This window comes from Sminthopsis crassicaudata, chromosome 2 (genome assembly GCF_048593235.1).
Source record: "Sminthopsis crassicaudata isolate SCR6 chromosome 2, ASM4859323v1, whole genome shotgun sequence".
NCBI lineage: Eukaryota > Metazoa > Chordata > Mammalia > Dasyuromorphia > Dasyuridae > Sminthopsis > Sminthopsis crassicaudata.
In genome coordinates this window covers 363,321,436-363,338,529 of record NC_133618.1, presented here as the reverse complement: position 1 = coordinate 363,338,529, position 17,094 = coordinate 363,321,436, and the positions used below count along the sequence as shown (strand labels likewise).

Below are 17,094 nucleotides of genomic sequence, written 5' to 3'. Positions count from 1 at the left end.
CTGCATCATGATACTGAAATGGGAGTGTTCCACTTATGTGGGATTTAGGAAAGGCCTCCCAAAGTGCACTTCTGGCCCTTTTCTCCCTCATGGGGGACCGGGTAGAGCTCAGGGCCCTTCCTTAGACAACACAGTCACCAACTTCACAGAGTTCCTTCCTTTCCTATGTCTGGGTCTCTCCCATCCTGTTCAAATCCTACATGAAATCATGGCCAGGAGCTCCCCATGGTTTAAGGCGTGGAGAGCCAGGATCTTTATGAGTTCCACAAAATCCCTTGGGCGTCCTGGGGGAGAAGCCAAGGTAAAGCAGAATGATTTAGTGCAGTGTTTTCAAGCTTACACAATGACTGAGGCAGTGAGTAGAAAGTGTGCTTGTTTGAGAGTCAGATGATGTATGTTTGATCTCCCATTGTAACTTTGGGCAAAGCACTCCTTTTAGATTATGTGGCCTCTAAGACCCTTTCTAACCTGTGATCCTACAATCACTACTTTGTGACCTTGATCAAATTAATTCACCCCAGCTTTCAGTTTCTTCAACTGTAAAATAAGGAGGGGTGGACAATAGTGTCAGTCTCTTAGTAATGGAACAGCCACATATTGATTTAGAAAACCACAAATTTAGATTTTCTGTGTCTTATATATATTTATTTTTATTAAACAGTTTCCAATTGCATTTTATTTTAGTAAAGCCAGGGAAGTTTTTAAGACCTTGAACCTGATACCTCTGGCCTCTTTAAATCCTCAATCTATGATTCTATACTGCAAGCTGGAAAATTACCTAAATTTTCTATAGATTCAACAGAGATTCAACATTATGACGTGGTGCTGTAGAGAAGGAGGCCTTATTGAATCAGTTTAACAGATCTCAAAGTCTCTAGATGATCTCAGAGGTAACTCATCTATTTTATTTTACAGATGAGGAAACTAAGGTCAATGACACTGAGGAGGAGAGGATTTTTTTTCAAAATATTAGAATTATAGCTTTTTAAGATTTTTGATAATGAAAGTTTGGAACAACAACAACAAAAAAAAAAGCTAATGAGGATTAGTACTGATGAATGGTGAGGAAATACTGTCTTAATCTGGAGTAGAAGGGGTGAGTGCCTAGCAGAGTTTAGGGTCACAACCCATACCTGGCAAAAATAAAGACCCCAAACACTACACATGGCCCTGTCACCTTTGAAACCCCTAGAAACTCTGGCTCAGTGCAAACTGTCCCATGTACCTATGACAGAAAAAAGTAAATGACTGGAACTATGCTTCCAGCATCACCACCAAAATTGGACCAATTGCTTGGGATTAGCCTTGATGTCCCTTGTCCAAAGAGAGATCTGCTTCTCCCATGCCCAGAGGAACTTGGAAGGAGATTACTTTTGTAGCTAACCTTCAGTCAGGAATTGAAGAGAGATCCAAAAAGCCCCACCTATCCTGTTTTTCTATGGCTAAATTAGTGTTTAGATTAAATTGACATTTCTTCCTCCCTCCCTTCTTCACAAAAGTGGGAGGATGATGAATGTAGAATATTGTAAATACTGTCCTACTTGTTTTATATGTTGAATTTTTTTTTTTTTTTTTGCTGAATCATTTCCCCCCACCCTTTTTATTTATGTTATAGGAGTGGCTCTTTGGGTAGGAAAATAGGGAGGGAATTATTTGGAAATTAAAATTATGTAAAAATAAAAGATATCAGTATATATTTTTTTTAAATAAATAAAAGAGTGTGTCTCAAAACTGGTGAGAGAAGAAGTAGTGACGGGCCAGCCCAAACCTTAGAGGCAGACCTCTATCCTAGATCTCACAGGACAGCTGGAATCCTGGAGCAGAAAAAAAATGAACACTGAGAAGAACAGTTTAAAATCAAGTCTAGATATGTCCCCAGAGGGCCGAAGAACATGGAATTCTGGAAAACATTTGTCTTTGATGGCTAAGTCTGCTAAATGATTTATTGAACATTTAGCACCTGTTTCTTTCTGTCAGAAAATAAAAATGAAGCAAGTTTTTGCCTTTTTGCTCCACTGGAGGTTTCAAGCTCCCTGGGCTTGTCCTAGAATGTATATTTTTTTGGCATGTATGTATATTTATAGGCAGCATGTTGTAGTGGATAGCATGTAGAGCCAGGAAGTTCTGAATTCAAGTCCTCAGTCTAACACAGATGCTCATTGATGGACTCTCAAGGAACCAGTAAAGATGTGTCCACTCCCAACTATGCCCCACTCATTTATTGTTGTTGTTTAACTGGATGCTTAACATCTATTTCTTCTAGTCCAAATATGCTTCTCAATTCCTGCCTGACTGGGATTGGGGGCAGCAATTTCTGTACAATATCTAAGAAAACAGACTTCTCAGAGGAGAAAGTTTCTGGAGCTGCCCATTCTCAGGAAGATGACCTTTCTTCTGCTTGACCAAAGGAATTCATTTTAGACTAAAGCTCTATAAAAGTCAGGGGAGGTAATACTGGGTAATGGAAACCCCAGGAAGACACAAAAGTAGTGCTAGAATTGTAGAGTTTTGAAAGAGAAATGAGAGCAGTAAATAAAATCATTCCTGCAGGCCCAGTTTGGTTTTGGTGATAGGATAGGAAAGAGCTGAGGCTAGGGCTATATTTCCTGAGAAAGGTAAGCTAACCTTGGAAAGCATTTGGGACCCAAAAGATAGAAGTATTCATGGTGGACTTCAAGGCATTATGGCACGATGGCAGGGGCACGTTTAGGGAAGTGTTAAGGGAACAGTGAAGGTCAGCTGTTCCACTTACCTGTGGGGTGGAGACACATGGAGGTTGCTCATCTGTGCCTGCAAACTGGCTTCATTGTTGTGGGAATAGAGGCGGGATGGGGTCCCATATTGGAGGCCCAGGTTAGTCTTGCTGTCACCCAGGCTCCCTCCTGAAGCTGAAGACCTTCTACTGTGAGTGAATCCATTGTCCTAGAAGAAAGAAAGCGTTTTGAGACTGAGGCAGATCAGGAGAGGGAGGGTAAACTGAGACAACCCAACCCTTCTCCCTCACCCCACCTCCCCGTCTGAAACAGACTGCTACCTTTGGCAGCATTACTTGGCTGCTGTTTTCTAAATCAATTTTTCTTTTCAATCCAATCTGATTCATTTTGACAAATGGTTATTAAGCATTTGCTATATGAAAAATGCAAAAATGTAAAACAGTCCCTGACCTCAAAGAACTTACATTCTGCTGGAGATAACAATAATATCAGAATATGTTTCTGGAGCTAAAGATGTTTCATGAAAGAATTCAATGGATATAATTAGGCTATTGTAGAGGCAGTGTTAGGTATTTTCATGACTTAAACCATTTATTCCTTATTCGTGCACTTGTTCACTTAACACTGATGAGTAAAATTACTCCAAGTAGGCCTTTTAAAAGGTCTAAGATGTGATACCATTTGTCCCCAAATTGTGTACAAAGGTGTGTTATATTTTTCTTGCTACATGTGTTTTACAAATTGCTTTAGGCAGGGGCAAACATTAAGCAGGGTCCACTTTTAAATTTAATGTGTTTTTTTACATCTAGACAATCAACAAAACAATAAATCAAGTCCTGCTGATTTCAGAGGTGTAAAAGCTCACACTGAAAATTTAACAATTGGCTAGAGTTGTTAGGGCTAGCTCCTACACACCTGGCAGTAGGAGATTATATTGATAATATAATAAGATGCAAGCACTTACTCTGTGCTGGGAATAATAAATACAAAATTGAAAGAAGCTCTGCCTCCAGAGGGCTCACATTTTAACAGAGGGATACAAGGTACATAGGGAAGTGGAAGCCAAGGAAGGATATCTTAGTGTATGGAACCCCAGGGATTGTGAGTGGAGCCATTGGGAAAAAAAAAAGCCTCTTTCAGCCGCAGTGATAGTTCTGATTTAATTATCACTTCTAGAACAGGGACAAAAACAATATGTACTTCAGCCTATGTTCATGTTTGTGTGTGTGCATGCATATGTGTGTGTGTGTGTGTGTGTTTGTGTGTGTCCTCCTAGAAAGAATTAGAAGCATGACTTGGGAATCACTATTCCTATTTTAAAGAGGAAATTGAAGCTAAGGAAGGGAAAGGGTCTTATTAGCCTATTAGCTATGTGATCCATCCAAAGGCAATATATAGCAGAATCAGGATTAGAGTTCATCCTTCCTAAAGACTTATCTATTGGAAATGGCCCCAGAACAACTTAGGGCCCTCTCCTTACTCCCTGAGAGTTCTCTTGGTTTATAAAACTTAAAATAAGGGCATCTAAACATGCAGCAAATTGGAAGATGGCAGAATAAAGACTCCTAGGTTTTGTACAGGAATTAGCACCAAAGAAATTGAACGAATTCTTGTTTAATCACGTCTAACTCTTCATGGCCTCATAAACCATACTGTCCAGTAAAGATACCAGAGTGGTTTGCCATTTTCTTCTCCAGTGAATTAAGGCCAATAGGCTAATAGGTTAAGAGACTTGACTAGGGTCACACAGAATTAGGAAACGTCTGAGGCAAAACTCAGGCCCAAGGATCTACCTAATTCACTGAACCATCTGGTTGCCTTGAATTAAACCTATAACCCTCTAGCTTCTCAGCTCCAACTCCTAAGTGAGCTTAAGCTTCTAATTAATATAGATGTAATTTGTGAGCAGTTTTAGTCCCACCTCCCATCCTCCATTTGCTGGGTTCCTTTGAAGAGTACTTCCCTATAAGGGAGCTGGGTTGGGATTTGAGTTCTGAATTATTGGTGACATTGGATTAGTCCTTTTCTCTAGACTTTATTTTCTACATAAAATGAAGATTTTTAGATTAGCCGGTCTCTTCCAATCCTGAGATTGTTTAAGCCTTTAGAAGGGACAAGAGGCTAGAGGATGAGATTCCTCTGGGCTTGAGGGGAGCATTTCCCTTGTAGTCTAGGAGTCTCTCTCTCTATGTACCCTGATTGTCTTTCTTGTGATCTCTCTGCTCCCTGAAATATTTCAATTAGCTTCTGGTTAAGATGGCACCGATCTGAGGTTCTCTCACCCTCTGCGATTTCAGGAAGGGATGAGGGCTTCCTCCCCACCTTCCAAAACTCTGAGTCACCAAATCCCTGCTTCCTGGCTGTGGGGCACCCCTAGGACAGTAAACCAGTAAGCTTTTGAAAGTGGTTTGAGCTAGGGGGATGGGAGCAGGATTACAATGACTGGGAGGGTTACAGATAATTCTGCTGTAGCAGCTGAGAAAACAAAGCCAGCCTGGGCATGACAGCCACCTGTTTGGCCCTTCATGATAATACCCAGTTCTGCGGCTATGCTCCATCCCCACCCATCCAGAAACTGTAGAGCACTAATGCTAAGTGGGTTGGTTATGAGGAAAATGGGTGTCTAAGAAGAGTGGAGGGTGCATGTGAGTACTGAAAGCGCACAGGGAAGGTGGGAGGAGAGTAGCCTATAGAACTCAAGAGGATAAAAGATTGGAGAAAATGCCCCCAAAGAAAGCATGCATTCAATGAAAAACACACACACACACAAGTGTGCATACAGACACCCACAAATGCATGTGCACACATACACCCACAGACACACTCAAAGGGGCCACATGTATGTATATAGACCCCCCCAAACACACAGAATTCTCTTGAAGATGATCCAAGTTACTGCAGTATCCAATGGAGAAGTTAGAATGGCAAAGACCAACAAATACCAGGCTTTTCCAATTGCCCACAGCTGGTTCACCACACACCAAGTGTGCCTAAAGCCTTCCTGTGATCTGGGTCTGCATTTGTTGGAAGGGATTACTTAAAAACATTACAGGCCAGACCAGGCTTCTGCCATTCAGGAAAAAAGCTTTCTTTGTCTAGCAGAGCCCCTGTGGACAGAAGATGCCCCAGCGCTGGCACCCACAGAATATCTCCCATGGCCTCTCTGTCCCTCTGGAATGTGGTTATTTGAAGATCACTGAGCAAGAGCACAAGCTATCAACTAAGACCTGAGTCTCACCCAGGACACTGTGACTAATATGCAAAGTAGATGATGATATTGATAGAAATCTAATACATCTCCCTTGTGATGAAGGGATCTCTTTCTGTCTCTCCATTTACAGTAGAAATGGCCAAATGAAAAAAGAAAGTCCAAAATCTCACTGAGGAAAATACTCCTTATTGGATAAAATGAAACTAATTGCTCCATAAGACATAAGACATCAAGAAACAATAATACAAAATTAAAAAAAGAAGAAGAAAATAAAATTAAAAAATATCTCATTGGGAAAAAACTGCCTTGGGAAATAGATTTAGAGAAAGTAATTTAAGAATATTAGACCAACTAAAAACCATGATCAAAAAAAGAACAAAGACATCATATTTCAAGAAATTATCAAAGGAAGCTGCCCAAATATCTAGAACTAGAGGGTAAAATAAAAATGAAAAGAATCCATTTCTCATCTCCTAAAAAAGATCCCCAAAAGAAAACTCTCAGAATTATTAAAACCAAATTCCAGAGCTCCCAGGACAAGGAGAAAATGCTGCAAGCAGCCAAAAAGAACCATTTAATTATCATGAATTCACAGAAGTACATCATAAGATTTAGTAGCACACATGTGAAAGGATCAGTTCTTGGCTCCAATCAAAGGAGCAAATAATTGTAACAAAGAATCCCCTACCTAGAAAAACTGAATATATTCCTTCAGGGGGAAAATGATTATTTTATTAAATAGAGGACTTTTAAATATTCACAATTCCCAATCAGAGTGGAAAAGTTGACTTTCAAATACATGATTCAAGAGAAGCATAAAAATGTAAACAGGAAAAAAAGAAATCATAAGGGATTCAGTAAGTTTAAGCTATTTACATTCTTACATGGGAAGATGATAACTTGTAAGCACTTAGAACTTTATCATTATTAGAGCAGTTAGAAAGAGTCTACATAGGTAAAGGGCCCAGGTCTAAGTTAACAATAATGGGGTGATATCTTAAAAAATAAAATTATGGGGAGGAAAAGAAGTTTGCACTGGGAAAGGGGGGAAGGGAGAGGTAGAATAGGATAAATTGTTTCATATAAAAGAGACACAAAAGAGCTTTTGTAGTGGAGGGGAAGATGGTATTATTTCATTCCCAATTCACAAGCAACATGTGAGTCAGTAAAAGCTGCTTTGCAACTCCTTCAACTATGTTATGATTCACAACAGTGGGGGCTTTCTGGAGAATTGACCCACCCTTTCACACTTAAGCATGGTCCTTAACAATTCCCCATTTTTTGTTTTATGGGAACACTATTATTTTTCCCCCAACAGCACAGTCAATTAAGTTTGTCCAATATTGGGAAGTGGCTGTTATCTGAGTTCCCTTGCTGAGGAATGAACAGCACTATCAAAGTCTTTTCCATCCTATTCCTCTGGATGGTTGCAGGGTGAGACATTATAGCAGGTGTTGAATCTTGTGAGATGTCATGGAGGCAAACTTTCTGACAAAAAGAGAAGTAGGATTGAAGTCAGAGTAGACATTTTTCATAAGTCCCTCAGTCTCCTGACTTGGCCCTTTGATGTGTTGGCCCATTTTAATTACCCCGATTGAAAGTCTTACCAGATCTTTTCTCCCTTTCCTTCCTCACAGATTACTGAAGGAATTCTCCTGGGAGGATCCTACTCACAAACAGTTCTAGAGTATTGCTGTTTCTTTATTTCTTGTGTTTCTTGAGTCCCTGTTCAGGTGCCATTTGTTATGGGAGCAACCGGCTAGTGACTGCTGGATGTTATGGTAGCCACCTACTATTGGCTGCTGGGGATCTAATTCTGTCCAGCAGTACAGATCCCTTCATGTGAGAGGATGATAACAATACAAGGAGACTGAGAGGCAGTTGCATTTCCTGACCTCTCTCCTCTTCTTTCTTGCCTCCAATTTATTTCATTCCCAATTCACACTCAGCATCTGTAAATCTGTAAAGGCTTGTTTGCAACTCCTTCAAGGGTATTATAATTCATAGCTATTGGGGCTTTGTGGAGAACTGCCTCCCCCTTCACACTTAGGGCATGGTCCTTAACAGTAGGGAATGACATTAGTATCTTATTTGACATCAATTGAAGAGGACAAAGAAGGTAGAAAAATTCTACTAGTATTTCTTGCAGAGGGAGAAATAGAGTAATTCAATGGCAACTTGGCAAGGCCATTCAAACCAAGTCAACATGAAAAGATGAGTTTAGGGGAGGAGATTCTTAATAAAATTTCTGATATTAGATAATTATAAGCTAGACCTGGTAAGGGCCTCAGAGTCAGTCCGTTGATAAACATATATTATGTTCTCACTACGCTCCAGGCACTGTGCTAAGTTCAGGGAATACAAATCTAAAAAAGAAAATGATCCTTTCAGTCAAAGAGTTTATAAGATGGGAGGAAAGTGGAGGGGGAGGGAAGTAGGGGAATGATGGAAAAATTCAGAGAATCACAGTCAGTGAAGACAATGAAGATATGGCCAGTCTGGGGCCCTGTCTTTAAATGGAAGTTCTTGGAGGAGCTCTCCATCTTCCAATCAGAATGAAAGGCAGAAGGTGCTGATAAGGTATGAATTTCAATAAAGTGAACATGCAGGATTAAGAGGTTCATGATGAAAAAGTGCAGAAGAGTGAAACTGGGTAGGAAATGAACTTTTGTTTAATCCATTAATTTTTCAGAAAATAAGAACTGAGACTTGAATCTAGGTTGTCTGACTGTAGAACTAATGGTCATTCCGGGGTTCCATAATGAATTTCTGCAATAAATTGAATCAAAGGTAATGCTCACCCTACCACTGACCCACTGTATGAGCTTGGGGTGGTCATATCCCTTCTCTAGAGTTCAGTTTTCTTTTCTATAAATAGAAATTAATTTATTTATTCAACCACTCATCTTTCCCTTCTATTTATAAAACCATGTGTTTGGCAGAGACTTGGAGATAAAGATGAGTAACTGCTGGTCTCTGCCCTGAGAAGCTCAGTCTTTTAGCAGAGTTTGGAACAAGTATAAATGTATAGATAATTTCTCCCTCCTAGACAATTGTGAAGGTAAACAAGATAATGGATGAAAACCCTTTAAACATTAGTTAGACTTGAGAAATTAATGGAAGAATATGAGATCATTGTCATGGTCATTCCCCAGTGCCATCTTTTGGCCCATGCTGGATGAGATAATTTGTGCAACATGCCAATATACTGTTACTATGTCTATAATCTCTGTGGGAGAGGCTGTTGACACTGGTGTTACACAAGGAATATTTATAATACAGCATTTATTCAGTGTTTATTGTGGGCAGAGAAGGTTTCTGGGTCCCAAAGGAGATACAAAAGTAACACATAGGTGGGCAACACAAAGGCAACAGAAGTAACACCTAGTCCTTGATAAGTTTCCAATCATTCAGATGTAGTCTGCTTTGGCTCGATCTTGGTATACCCGCTCTGCTATTAGGAGCCTGAGAGCCCAAGAGTATCTTGAACAATATTTTCTCAACCCAAGTTGACCAGGTTTGTATTATTTTCATTCCTGTTTTCTGCTCCTGCTGATACTTAAGAGTCACATAGGGGCAGTTGCTCATACAATGATTGCATGAGGAAGAATTCAAGACCATCACATTCATGTTAAACAGAGAGAAAACTTTTGTCATTTTTTGATGTATAATGTTGTGTGTGTTTGGTTGTGTGAGAGAGGGATGTGTTTTGTAGCCAAAAGAAAGTTCGTTTTCTCTCTCTCTCTCTCTCTCTCTCTCTCTCTCTCTCTCTCTCTCTCTCTCTCTCTCTCTCTCTCTCTCTCTTCTCTCTTTCTCTGTCTCTCTTCTCTCTCTTCTCTCTTCTCTCTCTCTGTCTCTCTTCTCTCTCTTTCTCTTCTCTCTTTCTCCTCTCTTCTCTCTCTCTCTGTCTCTCTCTCTTCTCTCTCTCTCTCTCTCTCTCTCTCTGTCTCTCTCTCACTTTCTCTTTCTCTCTCTCTATTTTCTTTCTCATACACACTTTCTTTCTCATACAGACATAAACACACTCACTTTTTCTCTCTCACACACATACATGTAAATAATAGCTGTTTTCCAAGATTAGCAACTATTTCATTATTATTTTTTCTTTCTTTGTTTCCCCACTATTTATTCATAGTACTTGATACATAGTAACTAATTAAATACTATTGATTCATTAAAAAAAATAACAGCTCAAGTTTGTGCAATACCTACAGGCTACTAACACATCTCATGACAGCTCTGTGAGGTCATCTGAGAAGCTATTATTATCCCTACTTTATAGATGAAGACTCTGAGGTTCTAAACTTTAACTTTATAGTGTACAGTTAATAAGTGTCATAACTAAACCCAAGCCTGATGCTTTTTGTGCTACTTCACTATATATGTGTCCATATACATTCTCATATACAAGTATAGCTCTACCCCTCATGCTAAGATTGAGCCAAATGCTACCTCTATGGGGAGAACTTTGAAAGAAGATTAATGGATTTGAAATCCTCTTTGTTCTTTTGCTCAAATCCCAGTTCTGGGATTCCAATTCCCTTATTAAATGTCTACTATGCGCCAAACATTGTTTTAAGTAAACTGGGGTTCTAAGTTCCAAGTACAAAGATGGAAATAATCCCACTCATAAAGAACTTGTGTACTAAAAATAGAGACAACAAGCACATATATAGTGAATAAATACATATATACACATGATACTCACATGCAAAGTATATTCAGTGCCACATTAATCAAACTTTCAAAGAATTATTTTATAGAGCTAGAAAAATAATAACAAAATTCATCTTGAAAAGTAAAAGTTCAAGAATATTAAGGAAATCCATGAAAAAAAATGCGAGGGAAGGAGGTCCAACTTCACTAGATTTCAAACAAACAAACAAAATGATATTCATCACAATAATCTGGTACTGGTTAAAAAATGGAGTAGTAGGTCAATGGAATAGATTAGGTGCATAATATATAGTAGTAACTGACCATGGTATTCTAATGTTTAATAAATCCAAACATCCAAGCTTTGGGGACAAGAACTTAGCATTTGACAAAAATTTCTGGGAAAACTGCAAAGCAGTTTGGTAGAAACTGGGCACAAGCCAACATCACACCACATGCTAAAATAAAGTCCAAATGTGCAAATGTTTTAGACATAAAGGGTGCTATAAAAATTTACTTACCGGATCTATGGATAAGAGAAGAGTTAATGAACTAATGAGATAGAGGATCACTGAGTAAAATGGATAATTTTGATTACATGAAATTTACAAATTTGCACAAACAGAATTAATGCAGCTAAAATGAGAAGGAAAGGAGAAAATTGAGGGAAATTTTTTACAGTAAGTTTTTCTGATAAAGGCTTCATTTTCCAAATATGTAGGGAATTAAGCCATTAATTAATAAAAACAAGATCCATCGTATAATTAATAGTTAAAGGATATGAATAGACAGTTTTCAGAAGAAAAATCAAAGTTATCAATACTCACATTGAAAAATGTTTTAATGAGTGTGAACCACTATATAGCATTTCCAATCTTTCTGTTTTTGTCTGCTTGCATTTTTTATTTCCTTCTCAGGTTAATTTTACTTTATTTCAAAGTCCACATCTTCTTGTGCAGCAAAATAACTGTATGGATATGTATACATATATTGTATTTAACATATACTTTAACATATTTAACATGTATTGGTCTACCTGCCATCGGGGGAGGGGGAGGAGCGAGGAGGGGAAAAGTTGGAACAGAAGGTTTTGCAAGGGTCAATGCTGAAAAATTACCTATGCATATACCTTGTAAATAAAAAGCTATAATAAAAAAGAAAAATATTCTAAAAATCACTATCAATTAGAGAAATGCAAATTAAAACAATTCTGGGGTCCACTTTATACCCTTCGGATGGCTAACCTAACAGAAAATAAAAATACTGGAAGGAATGTGGAAAAATAGGTACAGTGATATACTGTTGGTGAAGTTATGAACTGGTTCAACCACTCTGGAGAACAATTTGGAACTATGGCCAAAGGACTATAAAACTGTATATACTGTGACTCAGAAATAACACTCCTAGATCTATATCCAAAAGAAGTCAAAGAAGGTGGAAAGACACACACACACACACACACACACACACACACACACACACACACACACACACACAAATATTTATAAAAGCTCTTTTTGTGGTGGCAAAGAATTGGAAATTGAGAGGATCTTCATCAGTTAGATAATGGCTGAACAACTTGTGGTATAAGATTGTGATGGAATACTATTGTGCTGTAAGAAACGATCATCAGGACAGCTTCAGAAAAACCTCAGAAGTTTTATGTGAACTGATGCAAAGTGAAATGAGTAGAACTGAGACCACTGTACACAATACAACAATATTGTAACAATAACCAACTGCAAAAGACTTAGCTACTCTAATCAATACAATAATTCAAGACAATTTCAAAGGACTCATGAAGGAAAAAAATGTTATTATCCTCTAGAGAGAGAACTGATAAAATCTGAATGTAGATTGAAGTATACTTTTTTCATTTTATTTTTCTTGCCTTTTCCCCCAACATAACTAATATTGCATTATTATTATGTCAATATCATATTGATTGTCTTCTAGATGGATAGGGAAAGGGCAGAAGAGAAGGAAGGAAATTGAAACTCAAACTTAAAAAAAAAAGTATGTTAAAATAAATAATTAAATTCAAGGTAATTAGGGAAAGCAAGAGCAATAGGTGGCACCAGCTTCATGCAGAAGAGGATACTTGGGTTCTGTTTTAAAAGGAAAGGAATTTTATGGGGTAGAAGTAAGAAGGTAGTAAATTCCAGGTTTAGGAGCACAACTGTGAGCCCTGAGTTCTCTTTCTTTTCTGACTCCTTAAATCATGAAGTATATACTTATCTGGTTATATGTTATTGTATCCGTCATATGGAAAGTAAATTTCCTGAAGGCAAGAACTTTTGTCTTTGTATCCCAGTACTTTGTTCATGAAAAGTGTTTTGCAAACCTTAAAGTCCTATTTGAATGCCAAGCCAATTATTACATAGTGAGTATTTAATGTTTGTTGAATTGGATTAGAAATGGGAGGGGAGAGGGTCTTCATGGTCAAACAAGGAGAGGCAGGTCAAGACAGGACTGAGCACAAAGAAAATGTCTATTCCTTTTCTGAATCTCTCCAGACAAAATCTCTACAGCAAAATCTTTCTAAGAACAGAGTTCATATCTGAGAATATGGAGCTAAAAGGGGTTTTTATAGAGCAATCTTCACTTTCAGAAGTGAGGATTCTGACCCAGACAAGAATTTAACTTAACTCCTTAGATCCTAATATCCCTGATGTCCTATCATATACAGGGAACACATTTATTTTTTATTATAGCTTTTTATTTACAAGATATACGCATGGGTAATTTTTCAACATTGACCCTTGCAAAACCTTCTGTTCCAAATTTTCCCTTCTTTCCCCACCCACTCCCCCACATGGGAAGTAGACCAATACATGTTAAATATATTAAAGTATGTGTTAAATTATATATATATATATATATATATATATATATATATATATATATATATATATATATATATATATATATATATCCATACAGTTATTTTGCTGCAAAAGAAGAAGTGGACTTTGAAATAAGGTAAAATTAACCTGACAAGGAAATCAAAAATGCAAGCAGAGAAAAACAGAAGGATTGGAAATGCTATATAGTGGTTCACACTCGTTTCCCAGAGTTCTCTCACTGGGTGTAGCTGGTTCTATTCATTATTGAACAAATGGAACTGATTTGGTTCATCTCATTGTTGAAGAGAGCCACGTGGGAACACATTTCTTTTGACAAGAAGATTAATATTACAAAGAACCCACCAGAGAGACCAACTGAAATGCTTCCCCTAAACCCAGAAGAAGTTTTGTGGCTTGGGAGGGATCTACAAGCAGGTGGTTAGGAGAGCATCTTATTCATGATTATAGGTAAGACTAGGTCCATCCCAGAATTAGCCATCCAGATTTCAGAAGAAGAAATGAAGATTACGTTGGTGTGATTTCTGGGGCTTGTGAAGTGATGTAGCCACATATTCAGTCTAAGCAGTGAAAATTTAACTACCTGCTGAGCACAGCAGGCACCTTGCTGTCTGCTTAGGAAGGATAGACAATTCACAGAGACATTCAAGGGTGTAATTAGGGCTTTGTATCTAAGCCTTATTCTTGGCAAGATGAGACATCCTCCTCTCTGAGACATGGAGATAGAAGATGTCAGGATACAATTTTGTCTATCTTGGACTTGGATGGAGGAAACAGAGTCCCCCTGTGTTTGCCTCCACATCTAAAAGAACTTTGGAAACCTTACTTGCTGGAATTCCAAATTCCTCCTTTATTTTAGTATCTCTTCCCATGAGAACTTTCTCTATATCCTCCCATTTCTTTTTGGATGGAAACTATTTAAACAAAGATAGGTGGTGGAGTTCAGACTTCTAGGACTCTCTGTTTTCATATCTTCTGCATTAACTCTCCCCCCTCTACCCCGCCATTATCCCAGGTGTGAAAACTGCACATGATTCAGTGTAATGTTTCTCACTAATAAGAGATCTTTTCAAGAAAGGCCACATAGAAACCGATGTCCTGTGCCTCCTTTTCTGAACTTTCTACCATCAAGCTATGAGTTACCACAAAAATCTTTTGATGTTTCACTGGAGACTTGTCTGTAACATTGGGTTTTCCAAGGTTATATATACTGAAGGGAAAAGAATGGAGTAGGATGGAGACAAACTATGACAGATCATAGAGTCACAGTATCATAAAGTTAGAGTTAGAGGTCATATAGTTCAATCTCCTCATTTTATAGATGAAGAAACTAAGGAAGAGATTTCTACAAAGTCATATAGGCAAGTAGGTGACACAATGGATAGAGTGCCTCCTGTATTTGGAGTCTAGGCCTAAGCTGAGGAGACCTGGTCCTGCTTTGATAGGCAGTTAGCATGCATTGCTCAATAAATCATTATACTCTACTTTTTAAAAGAAAAACTTTATTTTTCTTGAGAGTTTTTTTGGGGGGATGGGAAATCTGTTTTCTTTCACAATATGACTCTTATCAAAATGTTTTGCATAACTTCACATGTGCCTTCTCAATGGGGGAAGGCTGAGAAGGAAGGGAGAGAATCTGGAACTCAAAAAATTTTAAAACAAATATAAAAATGTTTTACATGTAACAAAATAAATCAGTATGCTTGAAAGATTGGGGGAAAGCTCATCTTCTGAATTTAAATCTGGTCTCAGACATTTACTAGCTGTGTAACCCTGCACAAGTCATTTAACTCTGTTTGCCTCAGTTTCCTCATATGTAAAATGAGCTGGAAAAGGAAATGCAAGCTTCTTTAGTATCTTTGTCAAGAAAATCTATATGGGGTCATAAAGAGTCAGACATTACAGAAAATGTTAGGAAGTTTTTCCCAACTTGCAGTGAAATTAGTCTCTGACTTCTACCTGCTATTCTTGCTTTTGCTTTCAGGAACTAGAAGAACAAATTTAATTTTTCTTTCATAAGACAACCTATCAAAAATTTGAAGATAATCATCTTGCTTCTCTGAAATCTTTGAATTTGGTCCATTGAAGGACAGTGTACGTCATCTGAGGTTTAGTCTAGACTTGCAGAGACTGACCAGAATATTTGCCATCAAGTGATGAGTTTTTTCAGGCACAGTAACTCAAGAAGATGGTTTAATAAGAAACAGGATTTGGGAGGTTGTAATATTCATCAGTGGAGAGAGAACCTGTATTGATGAAACTGTAAACTCTAAAGTTATTTTGTTGTTGTTGTCATTTGTCTCATGAGACTATTCCATAAAATTGTCTTTGGCTCTGTTTTCTTATTTTCCAAGTTAGCTTAAACTCTTATCAGACTATGATTTCATAGCCATTTTAATTTTTAAAGGTTTGTTGCGCTTCATAGTTGTCAACTTGCTTCTTCTTTCAGTTGTAATTTCTGCCATAATTTTGGCCATTTCTATTGCCTTCCTGAAACCTTAGCCATTCCCTTCTATTGATTAAGCAATCTGTTGTCCAGCTCTAAGTCAGGTAGAATTTTTATAGGTACTTCCATAACACTCAAAAACTTCGTTTTTGACTTATTTGTTATCTTCTACTCTTAGCGTGGTATCTGGCATATAGTAAGCATTTGTTGACTGACTTACCAATTGCTTCCTCCCTAAATCTCTGCCAAGGTATCCTCCTAGAGTCAGGGATCCTGGAAAATCTTCAAGTGGGTTGGGTGGCCCTCGAATTGGGCAGACAGGCTTATGTCTTCATGTGAAACCCAGTAATCACTAAAAGCTAGCCCTGCTTGAGGTTGCCTTTAAATGGGTTTTTCTGGATTTCTCTAGATTCTTCTGGATTCTCCTATAGGGGCAGCTCAGCACTTATCTGAAGCAGAGTGGGCTTTCTTCAAACTCTCAGAAAAGTTTAACTGCTTGGTCAGTGAATGACCTCAGAGTCCATGCTCACTAGCAAACAGTAGGCCCTACAGCCCCTCCCCCACACTCCGCTTTACCCTGGCCCTGCCTGCGATAAGTGAGTTATCTGAGTCCAATCAGGACAGATACACAATCTGGATCTTTCAGGTCCCAGTACTCTTCCCCCCTAGGTCATAACTTTCACTCCTCTGTCCTAAGTTATATTCTCCTGCTTTATCTGGTTATCCTTCTACTTTCCTCTTGCCCACTGCTCTCTTTTCCTTGATGAACTCATCACCCTTCTCTTTCTCTACCTGTATTTTTCTCCTCCTTATTTCCTGCTTTCTTGCCTTTCCATCCTATTATCGTCTCACATCAATTCCCACAGCACTCAGAACTTAAATACAAACTGAGAATGTGAGTGAAACCAGGTGTTCAGCAACATACAATTGCCTATGGTACTGGATATGTTTCTGGACATCTATCTTCAAGAATCAAAGGTTCTCATTTCCCCACCCACCATAAGGGACTAAGAGTTTTAAACCTCACAGTGTTCACTCTGTGGCAGCTTTGCTGAAGCTAATTAACTTTGTCCCAGAGTGAGGACTTGTTAGCCACAGAATGTTGGCAGCTCAGTCTCAGACAGGATGCCCATTAAAATCTTGGGAATGAATCTTCTCTTGCTCAAGTGTCTGTTAAGAGAGATGGGATGAAGGTATTTTCCA

At 38.3% G+C, this 17,094-nt stretch overlaps 1 protein-coding gene and 1 long non-coding RNA gene across 3 annotated transcripts in view; one reads left to right on the top strand and one right to left on the bottom strand.

Annotated features, from left to right (window-relative positions):
- The window catches only part of PDLIM4 (PDZ and LIM domain 4), a 100,663-nt gene that overhangs the window by 6,987 nt on the left and 76,582 nt on the right, over positions 1 to 17,094 (bottom strand). For both annotated transcript variants that reach the window (XM_074290976.1, XM_074290977.1), the window contains exon 4: positions 2,753 to 2,922. In XM_074290976.1, coding sequence (XP_074147077.1) covers positions 2,753 to 2,922 — 170 coding nt within the window. The remainder of the gene's footprint in view (positions 1 to 2,752; positions 2,923 to 17,094) is intronic.
- The window catches only part of LOC141556596 (uncharacterized), a 113,003-nt gene that overhangs the window by 51,419 nt on the left and 44,490 nt on the right, over positions 1 to 17,094 (top strand). The gene's annotated exons all lie outside the window — the stretch shown is intronic.